This window comes from Malania oleifera, chromosome 9, assembly GCF_029873635.1.
Source record: "Malania oleifera isolate guangnan ecotype guangnan chromosome 9, ASM2987363v1, whole genome shotgun sequence".
NCBI lineage: Eukaryota > Viridiplantae > Streptophyta > Magnoliopsida > Santalales > Ximeniaceae > Malania > Malania oleifera.
In genome coordinates this window covers 96,546,758-96,571,591 of record NC_080425.1, presented here as the reverse complement: position 1 = coordinate 96,571,591, position 24,834 = coordinate 96,546,758, and the positions used below count along the sequence as shown (strand labels likewise).

Below are 24,834 nucleotides of genomic sequence, written 5' to 3'. Positions count from 1 at the left end.
TTGATAGATACAATGGCATTTTAGGTAAAGATTTGAAATTTTTAAAGAGTTGGATTTGTTTCTCTTTTTTTTTTTTTTTTGCAGATATATACTCAATTATTTCACAATATTTTAAACCCATGCTACGATCCAAGAAAAAAGACTTCAATAAAAAATAAATAATTTTAATTTTAATTTTTAAAAAATAAAAATAAAAAGAAGATAAGATCATTTTACATTGTGAGACATCAAATTGGGTAGGAATCATTTTAGGTGTCAAATTTAGTACCAAGGTTCAAGAGGTATAAGAACCGGAGGGTAAGTAATAAAACTGGGGAATTGTCCAAGCATGCATGCTCTGGGCTTGCAATCAAAATAATATTGTTCTAATTCATCCCAAATCAAATTCTTCCAATACCATTAGAGAATGTCCACACTATATTTCTTCTCTATGCTTCTTGGTGAAAAAGGACACATCATTCATCACTGTTCAGGGAAGCCCTTTTTTTTTTTTTTTTTTTTTCTTTCAATTCTTCACAATATGATACAGATAGTTCAAAATGATCAACACATCAGGTACAAAATAAATCTAAAGATCATTATAAATTTTCAGTACAAGGGATAGATACAGAGTAGGCACTGAGCTGCTACCAGCTACGGGATGCTTGCCCACACCTGCTCCGCTATACTACGCTTTATTTACACGAAGCTGCTGTTTCTCGAACCACTGTAATTAACACATAATTAAAAAAAAAAAAAAGTTAAAACTTTTAAACACCTACCAATATAGATAACCCAAAAAATTAGTGGATAAATGAAATGTGGGGGTGGGGGTAAGTGTGTGCACGCGTGCTAAGAAATCAACTTCAAAAAAACCCTCAGCTTAACTGTTAAGTGGACTCTAGGTTATATGAGGAACCACAAGTTGGAAGGTGAATATAACTTACACGATTGTTAAAAGCCGTAATGGCAGCTTCTACCTCTTCCTCTGAAGAGAAAGTGACAAACCCAAACCCATTGGATTTTGAAGTCCCTGGAACTCGCGAAACTTTTGCACCAAGGACCTTACCCTTTTCAGAAAATAATTTTTTGAGTGTATCTGTCGTTACTGTCTTTGCAAGATTACCAACATAAACTTTGTGGGGGCTATCAATGAATTCGGATTCCTCTGCCTGGAGAAGAGACAAATCAACAGGTACAAAAGGTTTCTCTGTTATATTTACTTTGATCTGTCGTCCTCCAATTTCCTGATAAAAGAGACAAACAGCTCCAATCAATCCAATACTTTGAAATGATATACAGGAACCAATTAACTTTGCAATGACTGAAAATATATTCTTGTACAATGAAGTATAGTCATGGCTTACCATGCCATTCAGTTTCTCAATAGCTGCATTTGCATCCTCAACAGTCTTCATTGTAACAAATGCAAATCGGCGGCTCCTCCCTGAGTACTTATCATACATCACCTAATCGGCAGAACTTGGACATAGTCACCTGAAATTGCATAAGCGCAAGCACTTTTCTCCTGTGTGTGTGTGTATGCAGTGTGTTTAGATTGGTTTTTCTTTGCAAGATATTACTCAAATTGAATGGTTTGGAATAAGGTTGTCTAGTTATTTCACAATTCTGCCCAAGAAACTAAACCAACACAACCATTATGGCACATTTGGACAGGTTAAAATAATGGAATTGTTCCAGTTTGATTTCGATAACATATGAGAATGACAAATTCGAGGTTGTGAATTTGATATTGGGTAAAAATTTGCACAAGACTTTATAGAACTTTGTAAAAATAAATTGTCCAAATTCACAGCTCCAGATACGTGCTTACAAATGCCACGTGAAGGAATTGATCCATACTCATCAAGTACAATGAGAAAAGAGAACAGACGAAGCCATTAAAGAAAGGCAGAAATCCTAAAGAGTGACTTGGGATTCTGATAGTGAGTTAATCAGCATCAATCATTTTTTCAGTGAGGATTTTATTAAAGCCATTGTTCTAAAGTCTACACGGAGTAATCTATAGACTATATCAAAGCTCAGTCAGACTGTTTTTAAGCGCTGGAAAAACAAACTGGACTACAGCCTATGTTGGGGATAAACTTGGAACAACAATCACACACGAAGAAAAAATAAAGCACATCCACACTGGTACACCGGATTTACGTGGTTCGGTCGAATCTGACCTACGTCCACGGGAGCACACACCACTGCACTATACTAGAGAAAAAGTACAAGGAGGAGCCACTGCTCAACTCTCTCTGTCTCTCTCTTCTCTCACTCTTATTGCAACTCTCTGCACACGACACAACTCACACCTCTCTCAGCTCACTTGCACACCACAACACTCACACAGCTACACTGCTGCACACACAGTTTTCTGCAACCCACATACACAGCTATATATATAAAAGGGGGGAGTAAAATCAAAGAAGGTGGCTGCAGATTTCAACAAAATCTGCAGAGTAGGTGGCTGCCCATCTTCATTTCAACATAAGCTGCATGGGGAGGTGCTGCTGCCGACGATTCCACACCAGCAATCCCAACAATCTCCCACTTTAAGACGGAGACAGCATCTCAACCAGTGTATAGGCAAATGATGTGTTCATGTCCGTCTTCAAGGATGAAGACCAATTGAAATTGAGCACAACTTTAACTTTTTTGTAATCACCACCTTCGTCAACATGTCAGCTGGATTTCTGCTACCTTAAATCTTTTCAAGTCTCAGTACTCCATCCTCTAATAGAGATCTGATGAAGTGATAACGCAATCCGATATGTTTGGTTCTGGAATGAAATGCAGAATTCTTTGCCAGATGTATCGCACTCTGACTGTCGCTGTACAAAACATTCCTCTCCTGCTTTAACCCAAGCTCTGTCAACAAACCCTAAAACCAAATCATCTCTTTGCTGGCTTCTGTCACTGCTACGTACTCAGCTTCTGTAGTGGATAGGGCAACAGTCTTTTGTATCTGCGACATCCAACTAACAGCTGTTGTGCCAACAGTGAATACATATCCGGTGGTACTCCTGCGGTTATCGATTTCACCAGCAAAATCGGCATCTACATACCCTTTGACTTTCAAGTCTCCTTTGTCGAAACATAAGCACTTATCAATAGTGCCCCTGAGGTACCTGAAGATCCACTTCACTGCTTCCCAGTGAGTCTTCCCTAGATTAGACATGAATCTACTGACTGCCCCCACTGCTTGGCCAATGTCCGGTCTGGTACAAACCATGGCGTACATGAGACTTCCAATGGCTAAGGCGTAAGGTACCTTAGCCATGAAGTCCTTCTCTTCATTTGTCTGGGGAACCTGATCCTTGGAGAGGCGAAAGTGTCCTGCCAAAGGTGTATTTCCTGCTTTGGCATTGCTCACGTTAAACCTCTGTAGAACACGGCTAATGTACTCTAACTGAAATAACTGCAATGTTCCCTGTCACTTATCTCTGGAGATCCACATCCCAAGTATCTGCTTCGCTGAGCCTAAGTCCTTCAGGTCAAATTCCATTGACAATTGCTGCTTCAATTTCCTGATCTCTTCTATATCCGGTCCTGCGATCAACATGTCATCCACATATAACAACAGAATGATATAGCTATACTGATACCTCTTGAAGTAGCAACAGTGATCGGCGTTACACTTTAGAAAATCATTCCTGTGCATAAAGCCGTCAAATTTTCGGTACCATTGTCTGGGAGCTTGTTTGAGACCGTACAAGCTCTTCTTCAACCTGCACACCAAATTCTCTTTACCTTTCTCTGAGAATCCTTCTGGTTGATGCATGTAGATTTCTTCATCAAGATCACCGTGAAGAAACGCCGTCTTCACATCTAACTGCTCAAGATGTAAACCTTCTGAGGTAACAATACTCAGAACAGATCTGATGGTTGTCAACTTCACAACTAGTGCAAAAATGTCTGTGTAATCAATTCCTTCCTTCTGCTCGAAGCCTTTAACTACCAACCGAGCCTTGTATCTCCTGGAGCCATCATGCTCCTCTTTGATTCTGTACACCCACTTGTTGTGAAGGGTCTTCTTACCTTTGGGCAACTCAGCTAGTTCTCACGTTCTATTGGAGGTGAAGGACTTCATCTCGTCCTTCATTGCAAGCTCCCACTTGCTCGCATCTCCTGCCTGACATGCTTCATCATAGCATTCGGGCTCTCCTCCATCTGTAAGAAGTAAATAATCTATATACCTTCTGTTTAGTACATGGGGCCGAGTAAATCTCCTAAGCTCCGGAGCTGGAGTAGAAGGCGGTGGTGCGACGATCTGCTCCACTGGTTCCTCCGCCTGAGGATTCTCGGCATTCTGCTGTTATGTCCCGACACATTCTGGGACATCATCCGTATCTACATAAGTTGATTCTCTCTGTACTGGTTTGGTGGATTCTGCTGTGTGGCTGTCTTTGTACATCACCTTTTCATCAAAAAACACATTTCTGCTTCTGATCACCTTTTTGTTTTCATCATCCCAAATGCCGTATCCAAATTCATCTCCACCATAACCGATGAAAGTGCATTTCCGGGATTTTGGATCCAGCTTATCCCTGACATGATCATTGATATGTACATATGCAACACAACCAAAAACTTTTAAATGTGAAAGTCTTACTTCTTTGTTACTCCAAACTTCTTTTGGTAGGCTATAGTCCAATGGTACTGAAGGACTTCTATTAATCAAATAAGCTGCTGTGTTGACTGCATCTGTCCAAAACATCTTTGGCAAGCCTGACGACATACGCATGCTTCTAGCTTTTTCTGTCAACGTTCTGTTCATCCGCTCGGCTACGCCATTGTGTTAAGGCGTACCTGGCATAGTCCTTTCCATTCTGATACCATGCTCAAAGCAGAATTTCTTGAACTCGGTGTCAACATACTCTCCACCGTTATCTGTTCTCAACTTCTTGATTTTCAAATCAGTTTTGTTTTCTACCTTCGCTTTCCAATTTTTAAAAGCATCAAAAACATCAAATTTATACTTCAAGAAGTAAACTCATACCTTCCGTGAATGATCATCGATAAACGTGACGAAGTAATGCTTTCCTCCTGTAGACGAAATGGTTGTTGGTCCCCATACATCTGAATGGACTAACTCAAGTCTCTCCTTCTTCAGGGTACTGATGTTTGTCTGGAAACTGACTCTCTTCTGTTTCCCAAATATGCAATCCTCACATGTGTCAATCTTCACCGACTGTAAATCACTCAACTTACCGTTTGAGTGCATCACCCTGGGTCCCTTCTCACTCAGGTGTCCGAGTCGTTGATGTCATAGGTTGCTATCATCATTTCCTGTAACAATTGTAATAGACATACATGTATCCGGAGTTACATAAAGAGTACAACTTTTCTTACCTCGAGCAATTGTCAATGCACCCTTCGAAATCTTCCATTCATCACCAATAAAAGATGTGTTATAACTTTCATCTGCCAACTAACCAACTGAGATCAAATTCTTCCTCAGGTTTGGAATATACCTGACACCTCTCAATTTCCATACTGACCCATTCATTTTGATCTTCACTGTCCCCTTACCGGCAATGTCGCAAGGTTGATCATTACCCAGATATATACTTTACCGAAATTACCTCATGTATACTCCTCCAGGCAATCTCTGCTGCAAGTGGCATGGAATGAAGCTCCAGAGTCTAGCACTCAAGACTCATTTATGCTCTCCAAAGAGCAGATCAACAAATCATTATTTTCGGAAACAATATTTGCTTCTGTCTTTGCCCTCGTCTCTTTCTTCTAACTTCTACACTGGTTCTTGTAATGACCAGTTTTTCCACAGTTTCAGCACTCAATAACTTTTGTGCTCTGAGAACCTGTGTCCTGAGTACCTCTGGGATTTCTGGATTTAGACCGCCTGGGCCTAGATCTGCTACTGTTGTTTGATCGTCCATGCCTGTTTCCTCTGCCTTGACTCTCCATGTTCAAGGCTAAACTTGAAGTGGAGTCATGGTTTGACTGCATTCTGATTTCCTCCGTCAAAATCATGCTAACGACCTCATCGTATACAAGCTTCAATTTTCCTGCTGAGCTACTGATGGTAGTAACAACACCATTCCAACTTTCAGGCAATTGACTGAGAATCAACAAGGCCCAAATCTCATTATCAAACGTTATCCCGACTGAGGCGAGTTGATCCGACAACTCGTTGAAATTATTCAAATGTTTGTTGAAACTTTCACCTGCGAACATGCTCATCGTAAAAAGTCTTTTCATGAGATGTACCTTATTTGCGGCTGAAGGCTACTCGTACATATTAGAGAGTGCATCTATCAGAGACTTGGTGGATATTATATGCTTGATATTGAACACCACAGATTTCGACAACGTCATTCTGATGGCTCCGAGGGCTTTTCGGTCAAGCAACTCCCACTCGCTCTCCTTCATGGATTCTGGCTTCTCCATCAGTGATAAGTGTAACTCTTTACCAAATAAATAGTCTTCGATTTGCATTTTCTAGAAACCGAAGTTTGTGCCATCAAACATCTCGATCCGAAAGCTCTTTTCTTTCGACATCTCGATTAGCTGATCTAGATATGGAATTAGCTCAATCAGTCAGCATGGTTGGATTCGGAGCGGCCAAAAACCCTAGAAATGGCTTAAGTCGCTCGAAAAACGGACCCGAAATGACTTTGAAAAGCCCGGTCAAACTTTTGGTCAAACCTGGTCAACTCCAGTCAACTTTAACGAAATATTCCTCTCACAGACGGAATATTCTTTGACAGCATTAGTGACACCGTTAGTTGCACCGTTTGCTGACGTGGCACATGGGGTCCACTGTTGACGTGGCCTCGTGGGGCCCACTGTTGACGTGGCACCGTGGGGCCCACCTACTAGCGAGTGAGAGTGGGACCCACTTGGTGGCGTGGCGCTGACGTGGCGTGGGCCCAAACTGAGGTGGCTGCTGTCTAGTTTGCTGACGTGGCGGTGACGCGACTGCTGATTGGCCGCTTACTCGGTGCCACGTGCCGCTAACATAGCGTTGCTGACGTGGCGGGTCTCTGCCTGCAGGTCGGATCCAGTTCTTGCGGACCAGGTCGCGAGTCAACCCAATATGTGTGTATATCCGGATCGGGTCGGGTTCCCAGCGGGTCGGGTTGAGTCTGTCCGGGCGAGGAGGACGCGTGGGCGCGCGTGTGGCACGTGATTAGCAGGCACCGGCACGTTTACGGGGCATGGGGTGGCATCTTTCTCCAACTTCTCGCATGGTGGCGCGTGCAGTGTTTTCCGAGCTCTGTTCGAGTTCGGGTTACAGCTGTTGGATTCGTCTCGGTGAAAGGAGGTTGATGGTAGCCTCAAAATTAAATTTTGAGCTACTGGACAGAGGTTCAAAATCCGGGAATTTTTCTCCGATCTGGCGATTCTACTCCAACCAAGCTCTGATACCAATTGTTGAGGATAAACCTGGAGCAACAATCACACACGAAGAAAAAATACAACACATCCACACTAGAACACCGGATTTACGTGGTTCGGTCAAATCTAACCTACGTCCACGGGAGCACACACCACTGCACTATACTAGAGAAAAAATACAAGGAGTCACTGCTCAACTCTCTCTGTCTCTCTCTTCTCTCACTCTTACTACAACTCTCTACACTCTGCTCTCTGCACACGACACAACTCACACCTCTCTCAGCTCACTTGCACACGACAACACTCACACAACTACACTGCTGCACACACAGTTTTCTGCAAACCACATACACAACTATATATACAGAAGGGGGGAGTAAAATCAAAGAAGATGGCTACAGATTTCAACAAAATCTGCAGAGTAGGTGGCCGCCAATCTTCATTTCAACATAAGCTGCACGGGGAGGTGCTGTTGCCGACGATTCCACACCAGCAATCCCAACACAATACAATAAATATAAGAATCAAAAACATGGAACAATTTCATGAGCATCCCATCTCCTTCCCCCACTTCATATGTGTTTCAATTACTATCATTGCAATCAATAACTTTAGGGAAAAAAAAAGAAGCTAGGCTTTCAAATAAAAAATTACAATTATTTGACAGTCTAAAATATCTCCATACAAATTCTAAATTTTAATAAATAAATAAATAAAAATTACTACTGTTTAACGATATTTGCCTAGGAACTAGCAATAATTCATAGTGGCTTAGACAATAAAGCTAATATAAAAAGAAATAGACCAACAAATCCCCCCCCCCCCCCCAAAAAAAAGAATTAATTAATTTGATTAAAAAAAACTAAGATGAACAAAAACAAAGGCATATACACAGGTATACATAAGCGTGCGTCAAAGCTTGTTACCCCTCCAATTCAACAAAAAAAAACAGTGCAAAAAGATGAAATTAAATACCTCAGCTTTCTCAACTGCGCCATGCTCTTCCACAATGCCCTGGAGCTCCGAATTGTCGACGGTGCGCGGAATGTTACCAACGTAGAGCCTCCTCTCCGTCTCCGGCGACACGACAGATTCTCCGGCGACGGCGTGTACCTTTGCGGGTCCTCTAGGGTTTAGCACCAGAGGCAACACTGCGAATCCAAAAGAAGCAGAAAAGGGGGTCGATTTAGAAGCTAGAAGGGTGGGATTTGAGGGTTTAGCGGTGCGACGGAAAAGAGCGGGAGGAAATAGAGAAGACATTGAAGCCATTCTTGCCTTGTTGGGGTGAATGTGCTAGAGATGGAGATAGAGAAGGGGTTTTACTCTAGGCACTGGGTTTCGGTGGCAGGGAAGGGAAGCAAATAGAAGGCTTCTTCAGAGAGAGAGAGAAGGGGAAAAAAAATTGGAGGGTTTTTGCATACGGAAATGGGGTTTGGGGTTTATCGCTTTATCCAGTAACCGAACTAGAAGTAAACCCACGCCCAGCAGGGTGGGTCGTAATGTTGCCTAGTGCCCACCAATGTGTTTAGGCTTACTTCCTTAAATTTCATTTTCCTATTTAATTCTCTCCTCCTCACATTTTTTTTATTCCTTTGATACGGCACTCACCATTAAAAAAAAAAAAAATCACAATATTTTCACACTCCATTAATTTCAACAAATCACTGATTGTCTGTGAAGAAAATAAATGTATATCTCTTTATTTTTTTAACGAGTCTCCTTATTTTATATAAAAAATAAAATAAAAACATTCTCCCAGTTCAATGGTGTTTGAACAAGCTTGAGTGTTTTATACTTCATTGTATTAAAAGTTTCTTTGTACTACATTTATCTCCAAAGTCATGAGTTTTCAATCAATTAATATAGCAGTATGCATGTTGGTCTAACAAGACTTAATTTCGTTTTAATAATGACAAACCAAGGTATTTAATTGTGATTTCAAGTAAATTTACAGGTATTATATCTTACAAGCACAATAGATCTTATTTAAGTTTAAAAGTCATGAAAAAAAAACAAGTAAAATGAAGAATGGCTAGAGCTCCAACGAAAATAAAGTTTCAAAAGTTTCAAGACATGATGACTTAGTTAATCTTTCATGTGTAATGTAATATAAGTCTCATGTAAGTATTTCTCAAACTTAGGTTTGTTTATGAATTTCTTAGGTTAATTACTTTGACCTAAGTACCTTTTAAAATACTTGGAAAATATTTTTATAAGGTTAAAAGTTATTTCAAAAAGGTTAAAATTATTTTTAGAATAAAAAACCCCAAAATAGGATTCCCTGAATTCCCTTCTTTTTTCTACAACTGCATTGATGTGCGATTTTCTCTATTAATAACTTCTCATATTCAAAAATGTTCAACATGAAAGTAGTAGGATTTTTTCTTAACTTTCTTTTGGTACCAAGATCGTCTTATTTGGTGTTTTCTAGCGAAAGTTATGCCTCAAATGCTGAAAGGTATTTGAACCTAAAATTTCTCAGTAATTTAGGTGACTGAATTGCTACTGCCACTTTGGGAATTCAATTTTAATTGGTTCAGGCAACTAAACTCCCAGTTTAGGCGACTGAAGTGCACGACAACTCTCATGAACAACGCGATATCTTTCTTATTTTGAGATATATGGTTACCAAAACTTGCCCAAACGGTTATATTTAAAACCTAACTATAAAATGCTAACCCCAAATGTGTTAGGGAAACTCAATAGCAAGAAAATAAATTGATTTCATTCTTGAATAGCTATTGTGCATCGTTCTCCTTCGCTGAAAGTATTTTTTGGTTTTGTTCTTCGATTTCTTATCTTTCAATTCAGAAAACCTAACAATCTCTTGAGCTTCACTAGCAAATTTATCTTATAAAGTATTAGATTGATTTTATATTGTACAAATCCGCTCTTTTGAGAGAGTTTCTCTTGTACAAAAATTTGCTGCTACTTGTATTGCTGTTTTGCAAATTGACGATTTGAGGATAGAATCGTTGCCTAGCAATCCTTGCTAAAGAGGGATCTCCACCTACTAAATGGAGAGATGCGACTCCACCTATTGAATGGAGAGAGTAAAGGAAATCCTCACAGTGGGTTGCTTGAGGTAAGGACGTAGGCAGACTGTGGAACCTTGTAAAAAATTGGTGTTCTTCTTTCCCTTAATCTCTTTAATTTTCTGCATTTATAACTTCATTATTAACTGTTGTGTATGATTTAAACTGATTGGGAAATTTGTTGAATGCTGAGATTGAGTTGAGGTGTAACACCCCGACCCCGAGGGGCCTGGGATATTAACTTTTTACTACTGATTTACAGCGGAAGCAAATAAACTCAATTTTTATTACACCAGAGCGCTAATTATCCATATTACAATCATTTATTTCAAAAGAAGAAAAATTACACAAACATAAATATCTAAAACCATACTAATATTTCTAATCAATCTTTATTTTTCTAATCCCCACCCGCATGCTTGCTAAGCCTGATTTCCGACATTTCCTTCAGAGTTATCTGAAATAAAATATGATTGGGGTGAGACGACGCTCAGTAAGTAAATAAGATTATTATTAGTGTGTGGCTAAAATGAGCTTTTAAAGAATTTCGTAAAACAATATTTAATACTATAATTTCAAGACTGCTTTTAGAATAAATATAAATTTAAAATTTTCTGCATAAAACTTTTGTCATCAATTTCAACAGTAAATTTTTTACAATCATATACTATAACTGCTAAATTAAACTTTTAACTTTAAAACTGTAAAAATATTTAATGATAAACATACATATACTTTTCCTTATACGTTTTCTTTAGATCGTCATTTAAGTACCAGAATGATCATTTTTACGTAAACTTACACTTTTCCTTCAAATCATCATTAACTTTGTACACATAATTAAGTATGTATAAACATATATTATATAAAAATCACCCTTAGGCCCATTTGCCGTAAGTTATGTTTACCCCCATAACTGGGTTGTGCGGTCCGAAGACTGAACTTAGCTGGCTGGCCGACCAAACTAAATCAACGTACGTAAACTTTAAGTGAGATTTTCTTATTAAGTCCTGGTCCGGAACCAGGTGTGCACTCAGGAGAAATCCACTAACATAAATAACCACTCTGTAAACAGTGTGGGTGCACTCTGATCCGTATAAACTTTAAGCCACAGTACCGAACATCTGTAACTTTGAACTTTCGTTGCCATAAGGGGTTTTAAAATCATCTTATTATAATTTATGCAATTTAAAAATAATATCGTGAAAATCTCATCTTTACTCATATTTTCATAAAAATGCAACGTAGAAATAAACTCATGCCACACAATTTTTGTGTTTAAAATATATATAATTTTATTTTTGAATAGAAAGAAATGCTGAAAATTTACCCGAGGGGATTGGAACATTTCTTAACCCAAAAATAGATGCAAGTATATTAAAGATAGAACTGGTATAATTAAATATGCGTAAAAATAAACTCATGGAAATTTTGTAGAATTAAGTACATAATTAAAATTTACGTACAAAATAAACTCGGGTATGAATTTAAAATAAAAAGAAACTAACATAATCAAAATTTACTTACCTTCTTCCTTACGAACACTGTAACTATCTCTAAGAAATGAGATCGGAAAGGGTGGGTGATTGAGAACTTACTCAAAAATTCTCTCTCCACCACAATTTCTTTCACTCACTAATTCTTCTCTTCCTTGGAAAATTGTTGTGAAAAATGAAGGTTGAGAGCTTCCTATTTATAGGAAAATTTTGAGGAAGAAATAAAATTTATAAAAGTGTGGGGAGATTGGTGAAATTATAATTTTTAAAAATTAAAGAATGGGCAAGGGATGGGTAAGGTATGGGTTGAGTATGGGATAGGGATGGAGGCCATGTGGGAGTGCTTGCCACCATTCCAACTAAATAATTTTTTAATTAATTACTTAATTAATTAATCAATTACTTAATTAATTATTTTATTATTTTATTATTTTTTTCTAATCATTATTATCATTATTATTATCATTGTTATTAATTTTAAACTACTTTTAGTATTTATTTATTTTATTATTTATTTTGAATAAGAATTAAATTTAAATTTTGAAAACTCATGTGGGCCCCACATGGTTTTGTGGGCCCCACACAACTTCGAGACCCGAATGGATCCTACGTAACTCGAATAACTCTTATACGATTTTATGCATCCTACATAGCTTTGAGACTTGTGTAAACCTCCATACGGCTTCGGGACTCATGTGGGCCCCACACAGTCTTGTGGGCCCCACATAGGATACCTATATTATTATTATTTTATCATATATTTCTTCAAATTATATCAATTAAAACATTATTTTATGTACTTATTTACGTATATAAATAGTGTCTTGTGGCTCCGGGACTCATGTGGACCCCACATAGTCTTGTCGGCCCCACATATGATACCTATATTATTATCATCTTATTATGTATTTCTACAAATTATGTCTGTCAAAACACTATTTTATGTATATATACTTATTTACGTGTACAAACAGTGTCTATCCTGTTTATCCTATGAAATTCCATTTTGACCAGGCCGACCTCCAGGGAGCAACTGAGCCGCAATGGTCTCTGAGCACTCGCTAAGACAAGGTCTTTCTTAGGCATTAAACATGGAATCAAGGATCCTACAGAAAAACATTTCTGTATTGATATTAACTTAATGACTATTTTTATTATTTTATTATTATTGTACTTTAATTATATATATATATATATATTTTTGGGTCATCACAATCTCCCCTCCTTATAAAAATTTCGTCCTCGAAATTTGCTAATTTAAAATGAGTATTGTATAATTGGTTTGCGCTATTAGAAAGAGTAAATTGATTAATGATTTAATTAAGTCTTAGAATAGATTGAGGGTCAATTTGACGAAGTATTTTATTTTGGGAATTGAAGTGTGAATCGTCGATCTAATAGTGGTTGAAATGGAAAAGAAATTCAGAAGATGTGGAAAAGGATAATTATATATATATGTATATATATTATACATGTCCTATAAATAAATAAAAAATATACGAGATCTGGCCTTTAGAGCCTTAGATCAACGTCAACATCTATCGCAGTACTAGCGGTGTCACTGCTAACCGCTTGGGTTCTTTCTTGGCAGAGTTGACCTCTTATAATGTCGCCGGCTTAGGTCGGAAAAAGGGAGAGGACGCCCATTTGTTCGGCGAAGGAGGAAGAGCTACTTTCTTCCCTAGTTATTGGTGGCCCATATATGAGTCTCATTGCGAATCGGGTTTCCTTGAAATGGTGAAGTAGGCCAGCATTATCCGAAACCCTTAGTGTGGTGACTGCGATATTGCCATTGTAAGGGATATGGCTCATTGGTGAGATATTAGTTGTAAGTTTCACAGTCGAAATATTCTCGATAGGGAAGAGGGTTGGAAGAATGGCAGGGGCACTGCTCGGGTCGGTAGTGGCGGAGGAGGTGATATGGAGAATTGTTGGGGCAGTAGTTGAGATAGTGGCTTCTCCAACTGATCCCCGCCTACGCCTACGGTTCTCAAACCAAAAGCATATATTTTTCGGCTCGATTGGACCATACCGTCGGAGTTGTGCTGCAAGCAAGATAGTCTGCTCCACTGAAGGGAGTTCCCCTTGACTGTTGTGGAAGGCCTCCTCTAGAATCTCCAGCTGTGCCTTACTGGGTTTCCATCTTTGAATCGACGATCTAGTGCTGCTCTCAGCAACTTGGGGAGTTGGGTGATTTGGCAACATTTTCGAGTAATAAGACAACTAAGAGAAAAGTTGGGAAGAGCTAATCACTACAAACCGAAATGTGATTGTTCAAGATGATAGAAAACTGTGATGCTTAGAGTTCGAGGAGGGCGTACCCTTTTTATAAGGGGATGACCGCGTGTTGTGGAAATCGAGAGAGAGCGATGTGTGTCACGGATATCGAGCAACGTGTTTTGCACAAATCGAGAGAGAACGATATGTGTCACGAGAATCAAGAGAGGGCAACGCGTGTCATGGATATCAATCAACGCATTTTGCACAAATCGAGGGATAACGATGTGTGTCGTGAGAACCGAGAGGGGGTGACGCGTGTCACAGATATCGATTAACGTGTTTTGCACAAATCGAGGGAGAACGACGTGTGTCACAAGAATCGAGAGAGAGCGACGCGTGTCACAGATATTGAGCAACGCGTTTTGCACAAATCGAGGGATAGCGACATGTGTCGCGGAAATTGAGCGAGTGACACGTATTGCAAAATTTGCAAACTCTAGGTTCTTTTTATGTTTTTACATCTTTATTAATGCTTTAACTATAATTAATTTCATCCTTAGATCACCACTTGGGTGGGTGGCCTAGTGGTAAGGAACCGGCCGTGCATCCATGTGATCGCGGGTTCGAGTCCCCACTACGCCCAAGTGGTCTCATGCCATGACCTTGCTTCGGGGGTAAGTGAGCTATAGCCGATGATTTCCACCCATGAGGCCCCTTTTTTTTTTTTATAACTACAAGAGTACCCCTTATATATATATATATATATATATATATATATATATATATATATTTATATATGTATATATATATATATATATATATATATATATATATATATTCCATTAACATTAGTATTATTATTATTATTATTATTATTAGATCAAATAAATGTTGGTCATGTTTAGCCGATTGATGATTTGACATTGGTTATTTATTTGAAGGAAATTAATAAATTTTTATATTGCTTTCATTAAAAAAAAAATATTTTTTTTTTTATATAGAAAATTTTAAGTTGTATCAACCATTTCTAATTGTGGCTAACTCCGCCAGCTCCAATGATCCTAATTGAGATGGTTCATTTAAGTCACTTTGCAGCCCCATCTCACCAGAACCTCTCCTAATGTTATATTTACCTTAGCATGTCTGTGAAGCCTGATTTTTCATACCATTTTTTTTATCGTCAATAATAATTAAATCAAACACATCTGTTGTAACGACCCGAAGAATAATGTTATTTAAATAATAAAGAGAAAGGGAAATGGGAACAGGAATAGAAGGAGTTAGCAAACTTCGTCAACGAACGCGACATTGCATTTTGGATATAATAACCCACTAAATTTTTCCAAGCCTCGTCAACGAGAAGATACCGAGAGAGGACTTTTGGGAAGTCTAAAATTTGTCGATGAGAGTGCAGATTCATCGACGAACTTTCTACGGAACTCGTGGACGAGGTGACGTGGCTCGTCGATGAATCCCGCAGTATAAATAGCCCTAAACTTAGTTTAATCGCAGAAAAATTAACGCAACTCCCTCTCTCTCTCTCTCTCTCTCTCTCTCTCCTACGACCTCTCCTCCATCCCTCTTCGATTTCGGCCCCGTCAGTCGCCTGATCGACTATCTGAGGCCACCATGACGCTCCTAGCGAAGTTCTCTCCAAGTTTACCGGAGCAGATCGTCGGTGGAATCAAGTTGAATTTTTTACCAGAATTAGGGTAAGGTCTTTTAGTCAGTTTTTGACCTTATGATAGTTGTAGGAAATGAAGTAAGCAAAGATGTAATGATATTCTATTCTGGAGAATGTTGTTTTCAGGGTACTGAGTAGGAAGCCCTGCGGGTGTTAGACCAGTATACTATAGGGCCTTTCCAGTAGTCAAAAAGGGAAACATGTTATGCTATGAAACTCTTTTATGATTCCAGCATGAATTATATATTTTTATCAAATTATTATTCAGGTTATATATATATTACAATTTCCAGAACTTGATAGTATTTGTAACGACTTCCTATTTATTCAATATTTTTCTTTCTTTCTTTCTTTCTTTCTTCTTTTCTTTTTTCTGAATATAATAAATGTCATCTGTCTGAATACTGATAATAACATCTCAGGCCCAAAGAGCGCTGAGAAAACTCTGTCTATCATATATAACTAAGCAGCAGTACACAAAACTGGGAACTGCTATATACAGCACAATACACCAAAAAACTATACTGCTCTGCAATATATTTACAATACAAAATACCTAGTGACGTCACTACAATCTGAAGACTATCCCAAAAATACTGTTATCTCAAAAATACCTACCCTTCCCACAAGGGCAGCTCAAGTCAATCTCTACTCGCGAGTCTGATCTGCTCACCTAGCTTGATCTCCTGAAAAATGCTAAGTCACTGGGATGAGACAACGCTCAGTAAGTGGAAATATGCTATTACTAGTGTGTGGTGGCTGAGTTAAATAGTTAAAATACTGAAATAATACTGATATATGAGAAAACTGATAAACTGTACAGAATATATCTATCTACCATGTAATCTTTAAAACATGACTGTGTATCTGAGTTTACTATCTAAAGGTAGTGCTAGTATAATAATATAAATTGTTGTTATGTGATATATTTGTACATAGGAACTTCTGCTATACGCTGGGATCTGTATATCATGATATATGCCCTCATGATAGGGTTGTGCAACCCGTAGGCTGGACTTACTCTAGTCGGCCCTCTAGGTAAGTCAATCTCTATTATCCACCATTCTATAATGATCTATGTAGATCCTGGCCCACTGCAATCACTCCGGGTTATCTCAAACCTCTGTCATCGTCTAACCGGCTACCTCAACCTAGCATGCTGGGGAGACTGCAAAACTCTCCTAGCACAGTTAGACGGAATCCACATGCTATCTAAGTCATGTGGTTGCACGTGTCTGAAACTAGCAACGGTACTGTGCTCTACTGTAATTGTATCTGTCTATAATTTCCACAGGGATCTAATATTGTGTAATACTGTATACATATATATATATAATTATATACTCATCTTACTGCTTTTAATATGATTTTAAAAACAACCATAATACTATGTTTCTGAGCTATATTATCTAAGATATCTGACTGAAATATATATATTTTCTATTTGTATCATCTATGCTTTCTGTCTGAACTATCTGTAATATCTGTATAAAATATTTGTATATAATATCTGAATATTCTGTATATAGTATCTGTGTGCTTTGTATATAATATCTGTATACTCTGTATATAATATCTATATGCTCTGTATATAATATCTGTATACTCTGTATATCTGCTGTAGCATCTTGATGCTATCACTGTATAATCTGTCTGAATAAACTGTCTGAGTGTTATGGTCTAGAAATCATGTTTTTCTTTGAAAATACTGTAAGTCTCATTCATTTCTAATATTCTGAAACATCTGAATATTTGTATATCTGAAATACTGTAAGATCTATATATGTAGGGTACTGTAATAAACTCATGCCACACATTTGAATAAACGTAGTCTCATGCTCAATTTCTGTAATTTCTGCTATAAGATAATATTCATAATTCTCTAGAAAATAATCTGATATACATGCTTGAAGCACTCATTCATAATATTCTGTATACATATTAAAAATTGCTAGCATAACATATTTCCCTTACCTTAACTTTGAAAAGCCCCTACTAAATTTTGGCCCTATACCCGCAGGGTTCCTAACTCAACATCCTGAAAACAATATCCTCCAAAACAAAACATCAGTATTTTCTTACCTACAACATTTCTTATAACTATAAGGAAGGCATAATCTGAATAAAATGTCTTACCTTGGATTTGGGATGAATTTCAAATCAACTATCCCCACGATTTGCTCCAGTAGACTTGCAGAGAACTTCACCGGGAGCATTGTGGTGGCCTCGAATCTTCAATCCGGCCAGAAATGGGGCCAAGATTGAAGAGAGAAGGGGAAAGAGTCGTAGAAGAGAGAGAGAGAGAGAGAAAAGGGTTTCTGCGCTGAAACTTGATTAAAAATTCGAGTTTCGGCTATTTATAGGGCTAGATTCGTCAACGAGACAGGTCACCTAGTCGACGAGTCCTATAGAAAGTTCGTTGACGAGTCTGCACCCTCATTGATGAGTTTCAGTCTGCTATAAACCCTCTCTCGGTATCTTCTCGTTGACGAGGCGTGACTTCATCAGCAAGGTCCCCTTATGCGCTCATCGACGAATTCCCTGTGTTCGTCGACGAAGCCTACTGCCCCCTTCTATTCCTTTTTCCATTTCCCCTCCCTCTTTATTATTTAAAAACCAATATTTTTTGGGTCATTACAGTACTAGTATGTATTTGTGTGGCTTGAGTTGATAACAGAAACAGTACTATATTTATAGAATTTGTGAATACCATGTTTATAGCCATTAACAGAAATACCATGATATTTGCATGATATAGAATGACAATTTTTTCAGTGAACAGTATACTCAGAAATATGCATTTTTAGTAATTATAGAATAACATGTTTATTAGTACCATAACACCCCAATATACAGATATTCATACAACAGTTCAGTTATACAGAAATCAGATTTTCAATAAGGTTATTAAGAATTTCAGGTAAATTCTATGGGGTATGGTTATTTTAGAAACCACAGTAAAAACGGTATAGTACAGATATCTGCTACTTATATAGTATTAGACCCTGATGGATCAGACAGCAGAGCACGGTACCATAGCTACAGATATTCAGTTCAGAGTGCAACCACTTTACTTAGACAGTAAGTGGTATGAGGTCGATCGTACCCACGTCGGGACAGGCACTCCATCAGATATGGATTGAGGGTGTCGATCATACTGTCAGAGCTCAGTTGACTTACCCTGGTTGGTTAGCTAGGATAGGTCCCGCCTTTGGCCGCACAACCTTGTCATAAGGGGTTAAATCATAACATACAACCATCTAGGGAAATTTCTCAGATATTATGAGTACTATCAGACTTTCAGGAATAGTAGTATTAATATGAAAAGTAGTTTCATACAGATTGGCGTGTTAAATAATATAGTTAATGGTTTTATTATACGTTATGTAATATCAGCATTTTTAGATTTAATTATTCATATTCTTCCTAAATTAGATTATTTTTACCAAACTATAGCTCAGCGGCCACACACTAATAACATGTTTCATCTTACTGAGAGTTGGCTCATCCCAGTGTTGAATTGTTTTTCAGGTGAACCAGCTAGGCGAGCGGAGCAGGCTCGCAGGTAGAGGAGCTGTTGTACTGCCCTTTTTGAGAGTGAGTATTACTTTTTGGGTGGCATGTTTTGTAAACCCTTGGTATTAAAAAGGGTAGTTTCTAGAGAAATAGTGATGTTTGTATATCATGGAATGATTTGACACTCCGGTATTGTATTATATGTGGACTTATTTTATATGATGGCCTTCCACTGTTTAGGTTATTGTTGGATATTAAAAATAAAGGAAAAGAATTTTATTTTATTAGCAGGTTGTTTCAAAACATCACATCGGCCACGTCAACAATTCTGATACCACTCACATGACTCGACCCACATTGGGTAGTGGGTAAATAGACATTTTATTTATATTAACCTAATAGCAGAAGACATAATGTACATACTATCCAGAATACAATACTAAGAGTATCTATATCCATATACATACATTTCTATCTTATATCCAAAAACAATACAACCCTAGGGGAATCACACCTCCCTAGTCCAAAAACTCACCTTGTATATCAGGGTCCCAGCTCCCTACTATCTCGGAGCTCTATCACCTGGTTTGTCTTTGTTCCCTAAAAAATTTAGATAATTTGGGTGAGAGACATTTCAGTAAGATGGAATAAATTATTTATAGTGTGTGGCAATATGAGTTCAGTTATAACACATTTTACTTTTCAAAACATCAATTCATTTAAGAAAAATACACTGATATATATGCTCATAATTATTTAAATATGAAACATAAGTTTTTATAAGTTTTAAAACCATTTCTCAAGTTCATTCACATACAACCCATATTTACTAGCGAAATTTCTAAGAATAAAGGAGATTGCACGCCCATACATGCAGCTCCCCTCTCCTCTGATATCGTTTGTATCCTTACCCGATTAACTCGAATTCGGCTACAACTGATACTTATCAGAGCACTCACCTTACTCAGTAAAGCCCTCAGACGGAGAGTTTTACTTCGTCTCAATTATTTATGTTATTAACTCACACTTATTCATTTCTCAATTTCATCATTCTTTATTTTCTCATTTTCCATTATTTCTTTCATTTCTCATTTCAACCCATCTTTATCATTCTTTCACTTTCCATTTTCATTTCCATTTCACTATCCAACACATGAGTATCCTCGGTACCCAGTACCAACATCGTGTCTGTAACTCATGGTTGCCTTGAGGATCTCTTTTCCAAACTATGCTTCCCCCCATGGTCAGGGTTGTGCGACTCGAAGGCTGGATCTAATCGTGGTTGGCCGACCCAATTAGATCAAAATATCATATCATATATCCCGCGTATATAGTACCATTGACCGACCTATAACCCTAATCCAGACTCAGGAGGTATAACAACTCTACTAAACAGCTCAATCGACTGCCACACCACACGCTCAAAGTGTCCGTGTGGCTGCACTATCACCACTAGTAGCGGTATTGTGCTCAATATCACAACCCATCATTAGGGTTTCCATAACCATCCATCAGGGTTATCATTACCACATACTCGCAATCATTATGCGGTATTGACATTTCATCAATCACGTTTCAATGATCACATTGCAGCTTTCGTACTTTGTAATGTTCACATTTCACAGTATTTATGAATTCAATCATCACATTTTAATTTCCATATTTCAATATACACATTTCAAAAATTCACATTTCAATTTTCACAATTTAATGTTCATATTGCAGAATTTTACATTGCAATATTTCCTATGTGAATTACGGTGTTATCCCAAGAGGGGTGTTGACTTTGGTGTGATCCTAAGAGGGGGGGTGAATTGGGTTTTAAAAACTTTTCGACTAATTTAAATATTTCTCCGATTTACCACGTATCATATCCCATTCAACATATGCACGTGTATGTAAAAAGATTTTAACACTAAGGCAAAACATACACGTGTGCAGTATCTTATTTAAATCAAATGTGTGTATGCAAATAATTATTACATTAAATAAACATTCATACACATGCTAAAATTAAAGTGCAGGAATTTAAATAAGATATAGAGAGCGACACTGAATTTGTTATCGAGGTTCGGCCAAACCAGCCTACATCCCCGCCTTGGGCATACCCCCTAAGGATTCCATTAAACCTACTCACTTACGGGTGGAGCATAAACTGTAATGACCTGAATAACAATGGTATTTAAATAATAAAGAGGGAGGGAAATGGAAACAAAAAAAGAAGGAGGAAGTAGACTTCGTCGACGAACACGAAGCGTTTGTCGACGACATTGCACTTTGGGAGTAATAATTGAGGAATTTAGATCAAGGACTCGTCGACGAATACAGGAGATTCGTCGACAAGGATAACATAGGGTCTCGTCTACGAGGGTGAGTTTCGTCAACGAGAAGATACCGAGATGGGTTTTTAGGCAACTTTGAATTTCGTTGACGAAGGGGAGAGTTCGTCGATGAGGAGCCTTCTTGACCTCGTCGACGAGGTGACATGGCTCGTTGACAAAGGCCACTGTATAAATAGCTCGAACTTCATTTTTAAGCATAATTTTCGGTGCAGAACTCTCTCTCTCTCTCTCTCTCTCTCTCTCTCTCCTCCCTTCGATCTCCCCCTCCTCTCCCTTCGATTTTGGCCCCGTTAGTTGCCGGATCGACAATCTGAGGTCACCACGATGCTCTTGAGGAAGTTTTCTCCAAATTTGCCAGAGCGGATCGTTGATGGAAGCTAGTCAAAATTCATCCCTGAGTTGAGGTAAGACTTTTTATTCGAAATTTGGTCTTTCCACAGTTGGAGGAATTGATGTACTCGAATAAATACTGAAGTTTAGTTATGGGAATTATCATTTTCAGGGTACTGCTTAGGGTTTCCTACGGGTGTAAGACAAGTATTATAGAGGGGCTTTTCAGTTGCCAGATAAGGGGATAAATTAAAACAGTTAATTTTTCATTGAAATTACTATTATTTAATAGTAGAATAATTTTCAAAGAGCATGTGATTATATATGAGTATAATTGAGAAAATGTAAGTTTGGGAAAATACTACAATTGTATAGGAAATATGATTTCAGAACAGAATATATTATTTCATTCAATTCGTGTAGCGTGAATATTATTTTATAAATATATATTATACCATGTTAAGTTAGATTTGCAAAATAAAGCATGTTTACAAATCTTTTCAGGAATAACATGATAAACGCAGTAAATTATGATTTCTGAATATATGATATGTTCGACGCAAGGCCGTATTTATTTATGTTTTTCGGCACGAGGCTGTAATTATTATGTTAATATAAGATTCAGAATATGTTATTATTTGATTTACGATAAACAGTATATGTTTATGTACTATATGTTTTTAGAACCCGGGTGTTAGTTTAGTTTAGTTTAGTTTTATGAGCACAGTACCATAGCTTATAGATCAGATATCTATGATCAGATTGGTGCTAACCACCCCACCGAGAGGGTGGAGATGGATAGTCGATTTGGCTTTCAGTGTAGAGTGTAGACGTCTACCTGGCAGTCGGGACCAGGGTGCGGCGGGCCCATCGTACTTATAGACATTTTGACTCGATAGTGGTCGACCAGCCATTGTCGGGTCCCGCCTTCGGTCTGCACAACCCTTCATGGGGGGTAATACATGACATCAGCTAACTATACATCCTAGATAGTTTTCAGTATTATAGATTATATCAGATAATACATGATTTGTATGAAATTATATGTTTATCTAATCATATTATGATCTATGTTTTATGGTATGTGAAATGCATGGTATATGTATTACAACATTAAATATTCATGTTGCTATACAACTGATTTTAATTTATCTACCCTTACTGAGAGGTGTCTCACCCCAAGTTTAAATTATTTCAGGAAACCTGGAGAGATTGGCGGGTCAGGGTCGCCGCCGAGTGAGTTGAGCTTCCCTACTAGAAGGGTAAGTTCTAATCTAGGATCAGGAGATTTTTTGTTATAAGATCCTAGGTTTATCTTGATCTTTTGGGGGGATTGTATATATAAATACAGTATCTTTGAGAATATAGTAGACTCTGGTATTATGTAATTATTGGTTGATGAATGTAATTTACATTTACTGCTGCCTAGGTTTCGCTGTGTATGACAGGTGTCCCCGCTACCCACGGGTTCGGGTTGACTATTTTATTTATTCAGCTTTTATTATATGAATATCTAAGCAAGTCGTTACAGAAACCACTTACATCCTCTCCTTATAGGGCGAGAAAAATCTCAGCTCAATTACTAGGCTGAGCCGAACTAGTCTCACTTACGAGGTTGAGACTCCCCAGTTCAATTTTCGGCTTTAACCGAATCGATCTCATTTACGGGGCTGAGATTCCCCAGTTCAATTAATGGGCTGAACTCAACCATTACATTAAAACCATTTTTGTACATGAAAATGCTTATGAAAAATACAAGCAGAAATATACACAATAAAGCTCAAAATACATGCATTCTAATATGATATGAAATATATTCAGTAGAGTAAGAGTGCTTAAATATATTTAAACCCTAATAAGAAATTTTCTCCAAATGGATATTTCAATAATAATATAGGAGAACATAAGGTTTTGCTCTTTCAATAATTTTTGCACAAATAATATATATATATATATATATATATATATATATAAAAATGAGAAATATGTTCTCCAATGAAGAATTTTGCAAATAAAAATGTTTGGAAGAACTAAGATTTTAAGTCCAAGAAAATCTTTGTGCAATAAATAATTTCTTCTGAAAAATATTTATCATGAAAATAATCAAGAGAAACCCAAGTTATATTCTCAAAAATGATTTTCAAAAATAAATAGTATGTAAGAGTATAGCATGTGAATACAAAAATAATTGCCCAAAATAAATATGCTCTCTTACAAAATGATTTTGAAATGAATGGATGGAAAGAGAGTTAGAGAGTTTAGTTTGAAAAATTTTGCCCCATATAAGAAATTTTTGCAATAGAAATAGTTTGGGGTAACTTTGATTAACAAAAGATTGGAGAGAAATTTAGAGTTAATCAAAATTGCTAATCTGAGTTATGAAATGGGTATTTATAGTTTTTCAACAAAATATGACCGTTAGGGACGTATTGGAAATTTTTAGAAAAATTTAATTAAGTTTTAACCTTAATTACCGCACTTAAAAATGAGCAATTAGAGAGTTTCGGTCGTCTGAACATTCACAAAGAGAAAAGACGTTTTTTTGAAGTTCGGGTGCCCGTGGATAGGGTTGGTTGGTTGAACCGAAGGCGATTTCAAAAGATTGCAGTTTGGTAGCCCAGTGTAAAGTTCGGTTACCGAACTTTACGTGTTCGATCGCCTGAGGGTATTTTAAACATGGAGTTCGGGCGCCCGAGTTGTTGGGAAAAGTCAGTACATGTGTTCGGTTGACTAAGGACGATGAAGTCTTTTTTGGTTCGGTTGCCCGAAGTCAAGTCAACACTTTGACTTCCCAACGGTTCGGTCGACCGAGGCGTTTTCAACGCCAAGGTTTGGTCGCCCTAAACCTTATAATTTTACCC

At 37.7% G+C, this 24,834-nt stretch overlaps 1 protein-coding gene across 1 annotated transcript; it reads right to left on the bottom strand.

The window, feature by feature from the left end:
- Positions 1–399: 399 nt before the first annotated feature.
- On the bottom strand, positions 400–8,883 carry LOC131165080 (small ribosomal subunit protein cS22). The gene is made up of 4 exons (XM_058122745.1): positions 8,326–8,883; positions 1,347–1,448; positions 927–1,226; positions 400–706 (listed from the first exon to the last, which is right to left on the bottom strand). Exons 1-4 carry the CDS (start codon positions 8,617–8,619, stop codon positions 668–670), a joined length of 735 nt encoding a protein of 244 aa, XP_057978728.1. The 5' UTR covers positions 8,620–8,883; the 3' UTR covers positions 400–667.
- Positions 8,884–24,834: the final 15,951 nt, after the last annotated feature.

Bases quoted from the DNA above. Each gene is read 5' to 3' on its own strand.
- LOC131165080 (XM_058122745.1), bottom strand. From the start codon at position 8,619: ATGGCTTCAATGTCTTCTCTATTTCCTCCCGCTCTTTTCCGTCGCACC. The intron at 1,449-8,325 runs GTATTTAATTTC...TCTGCCGATTAG, and splicing joins GCGCAGTTGAGAAAGCTGAG to GTGATGTATGATAAGTACTC. The intron at 707-926 runs GTAAGTTATATT...TGTTAATTACAG, and splicing joins TTACGGCTTTTAACAATCGT to TGGTTCGAGAAACAGCAGCT.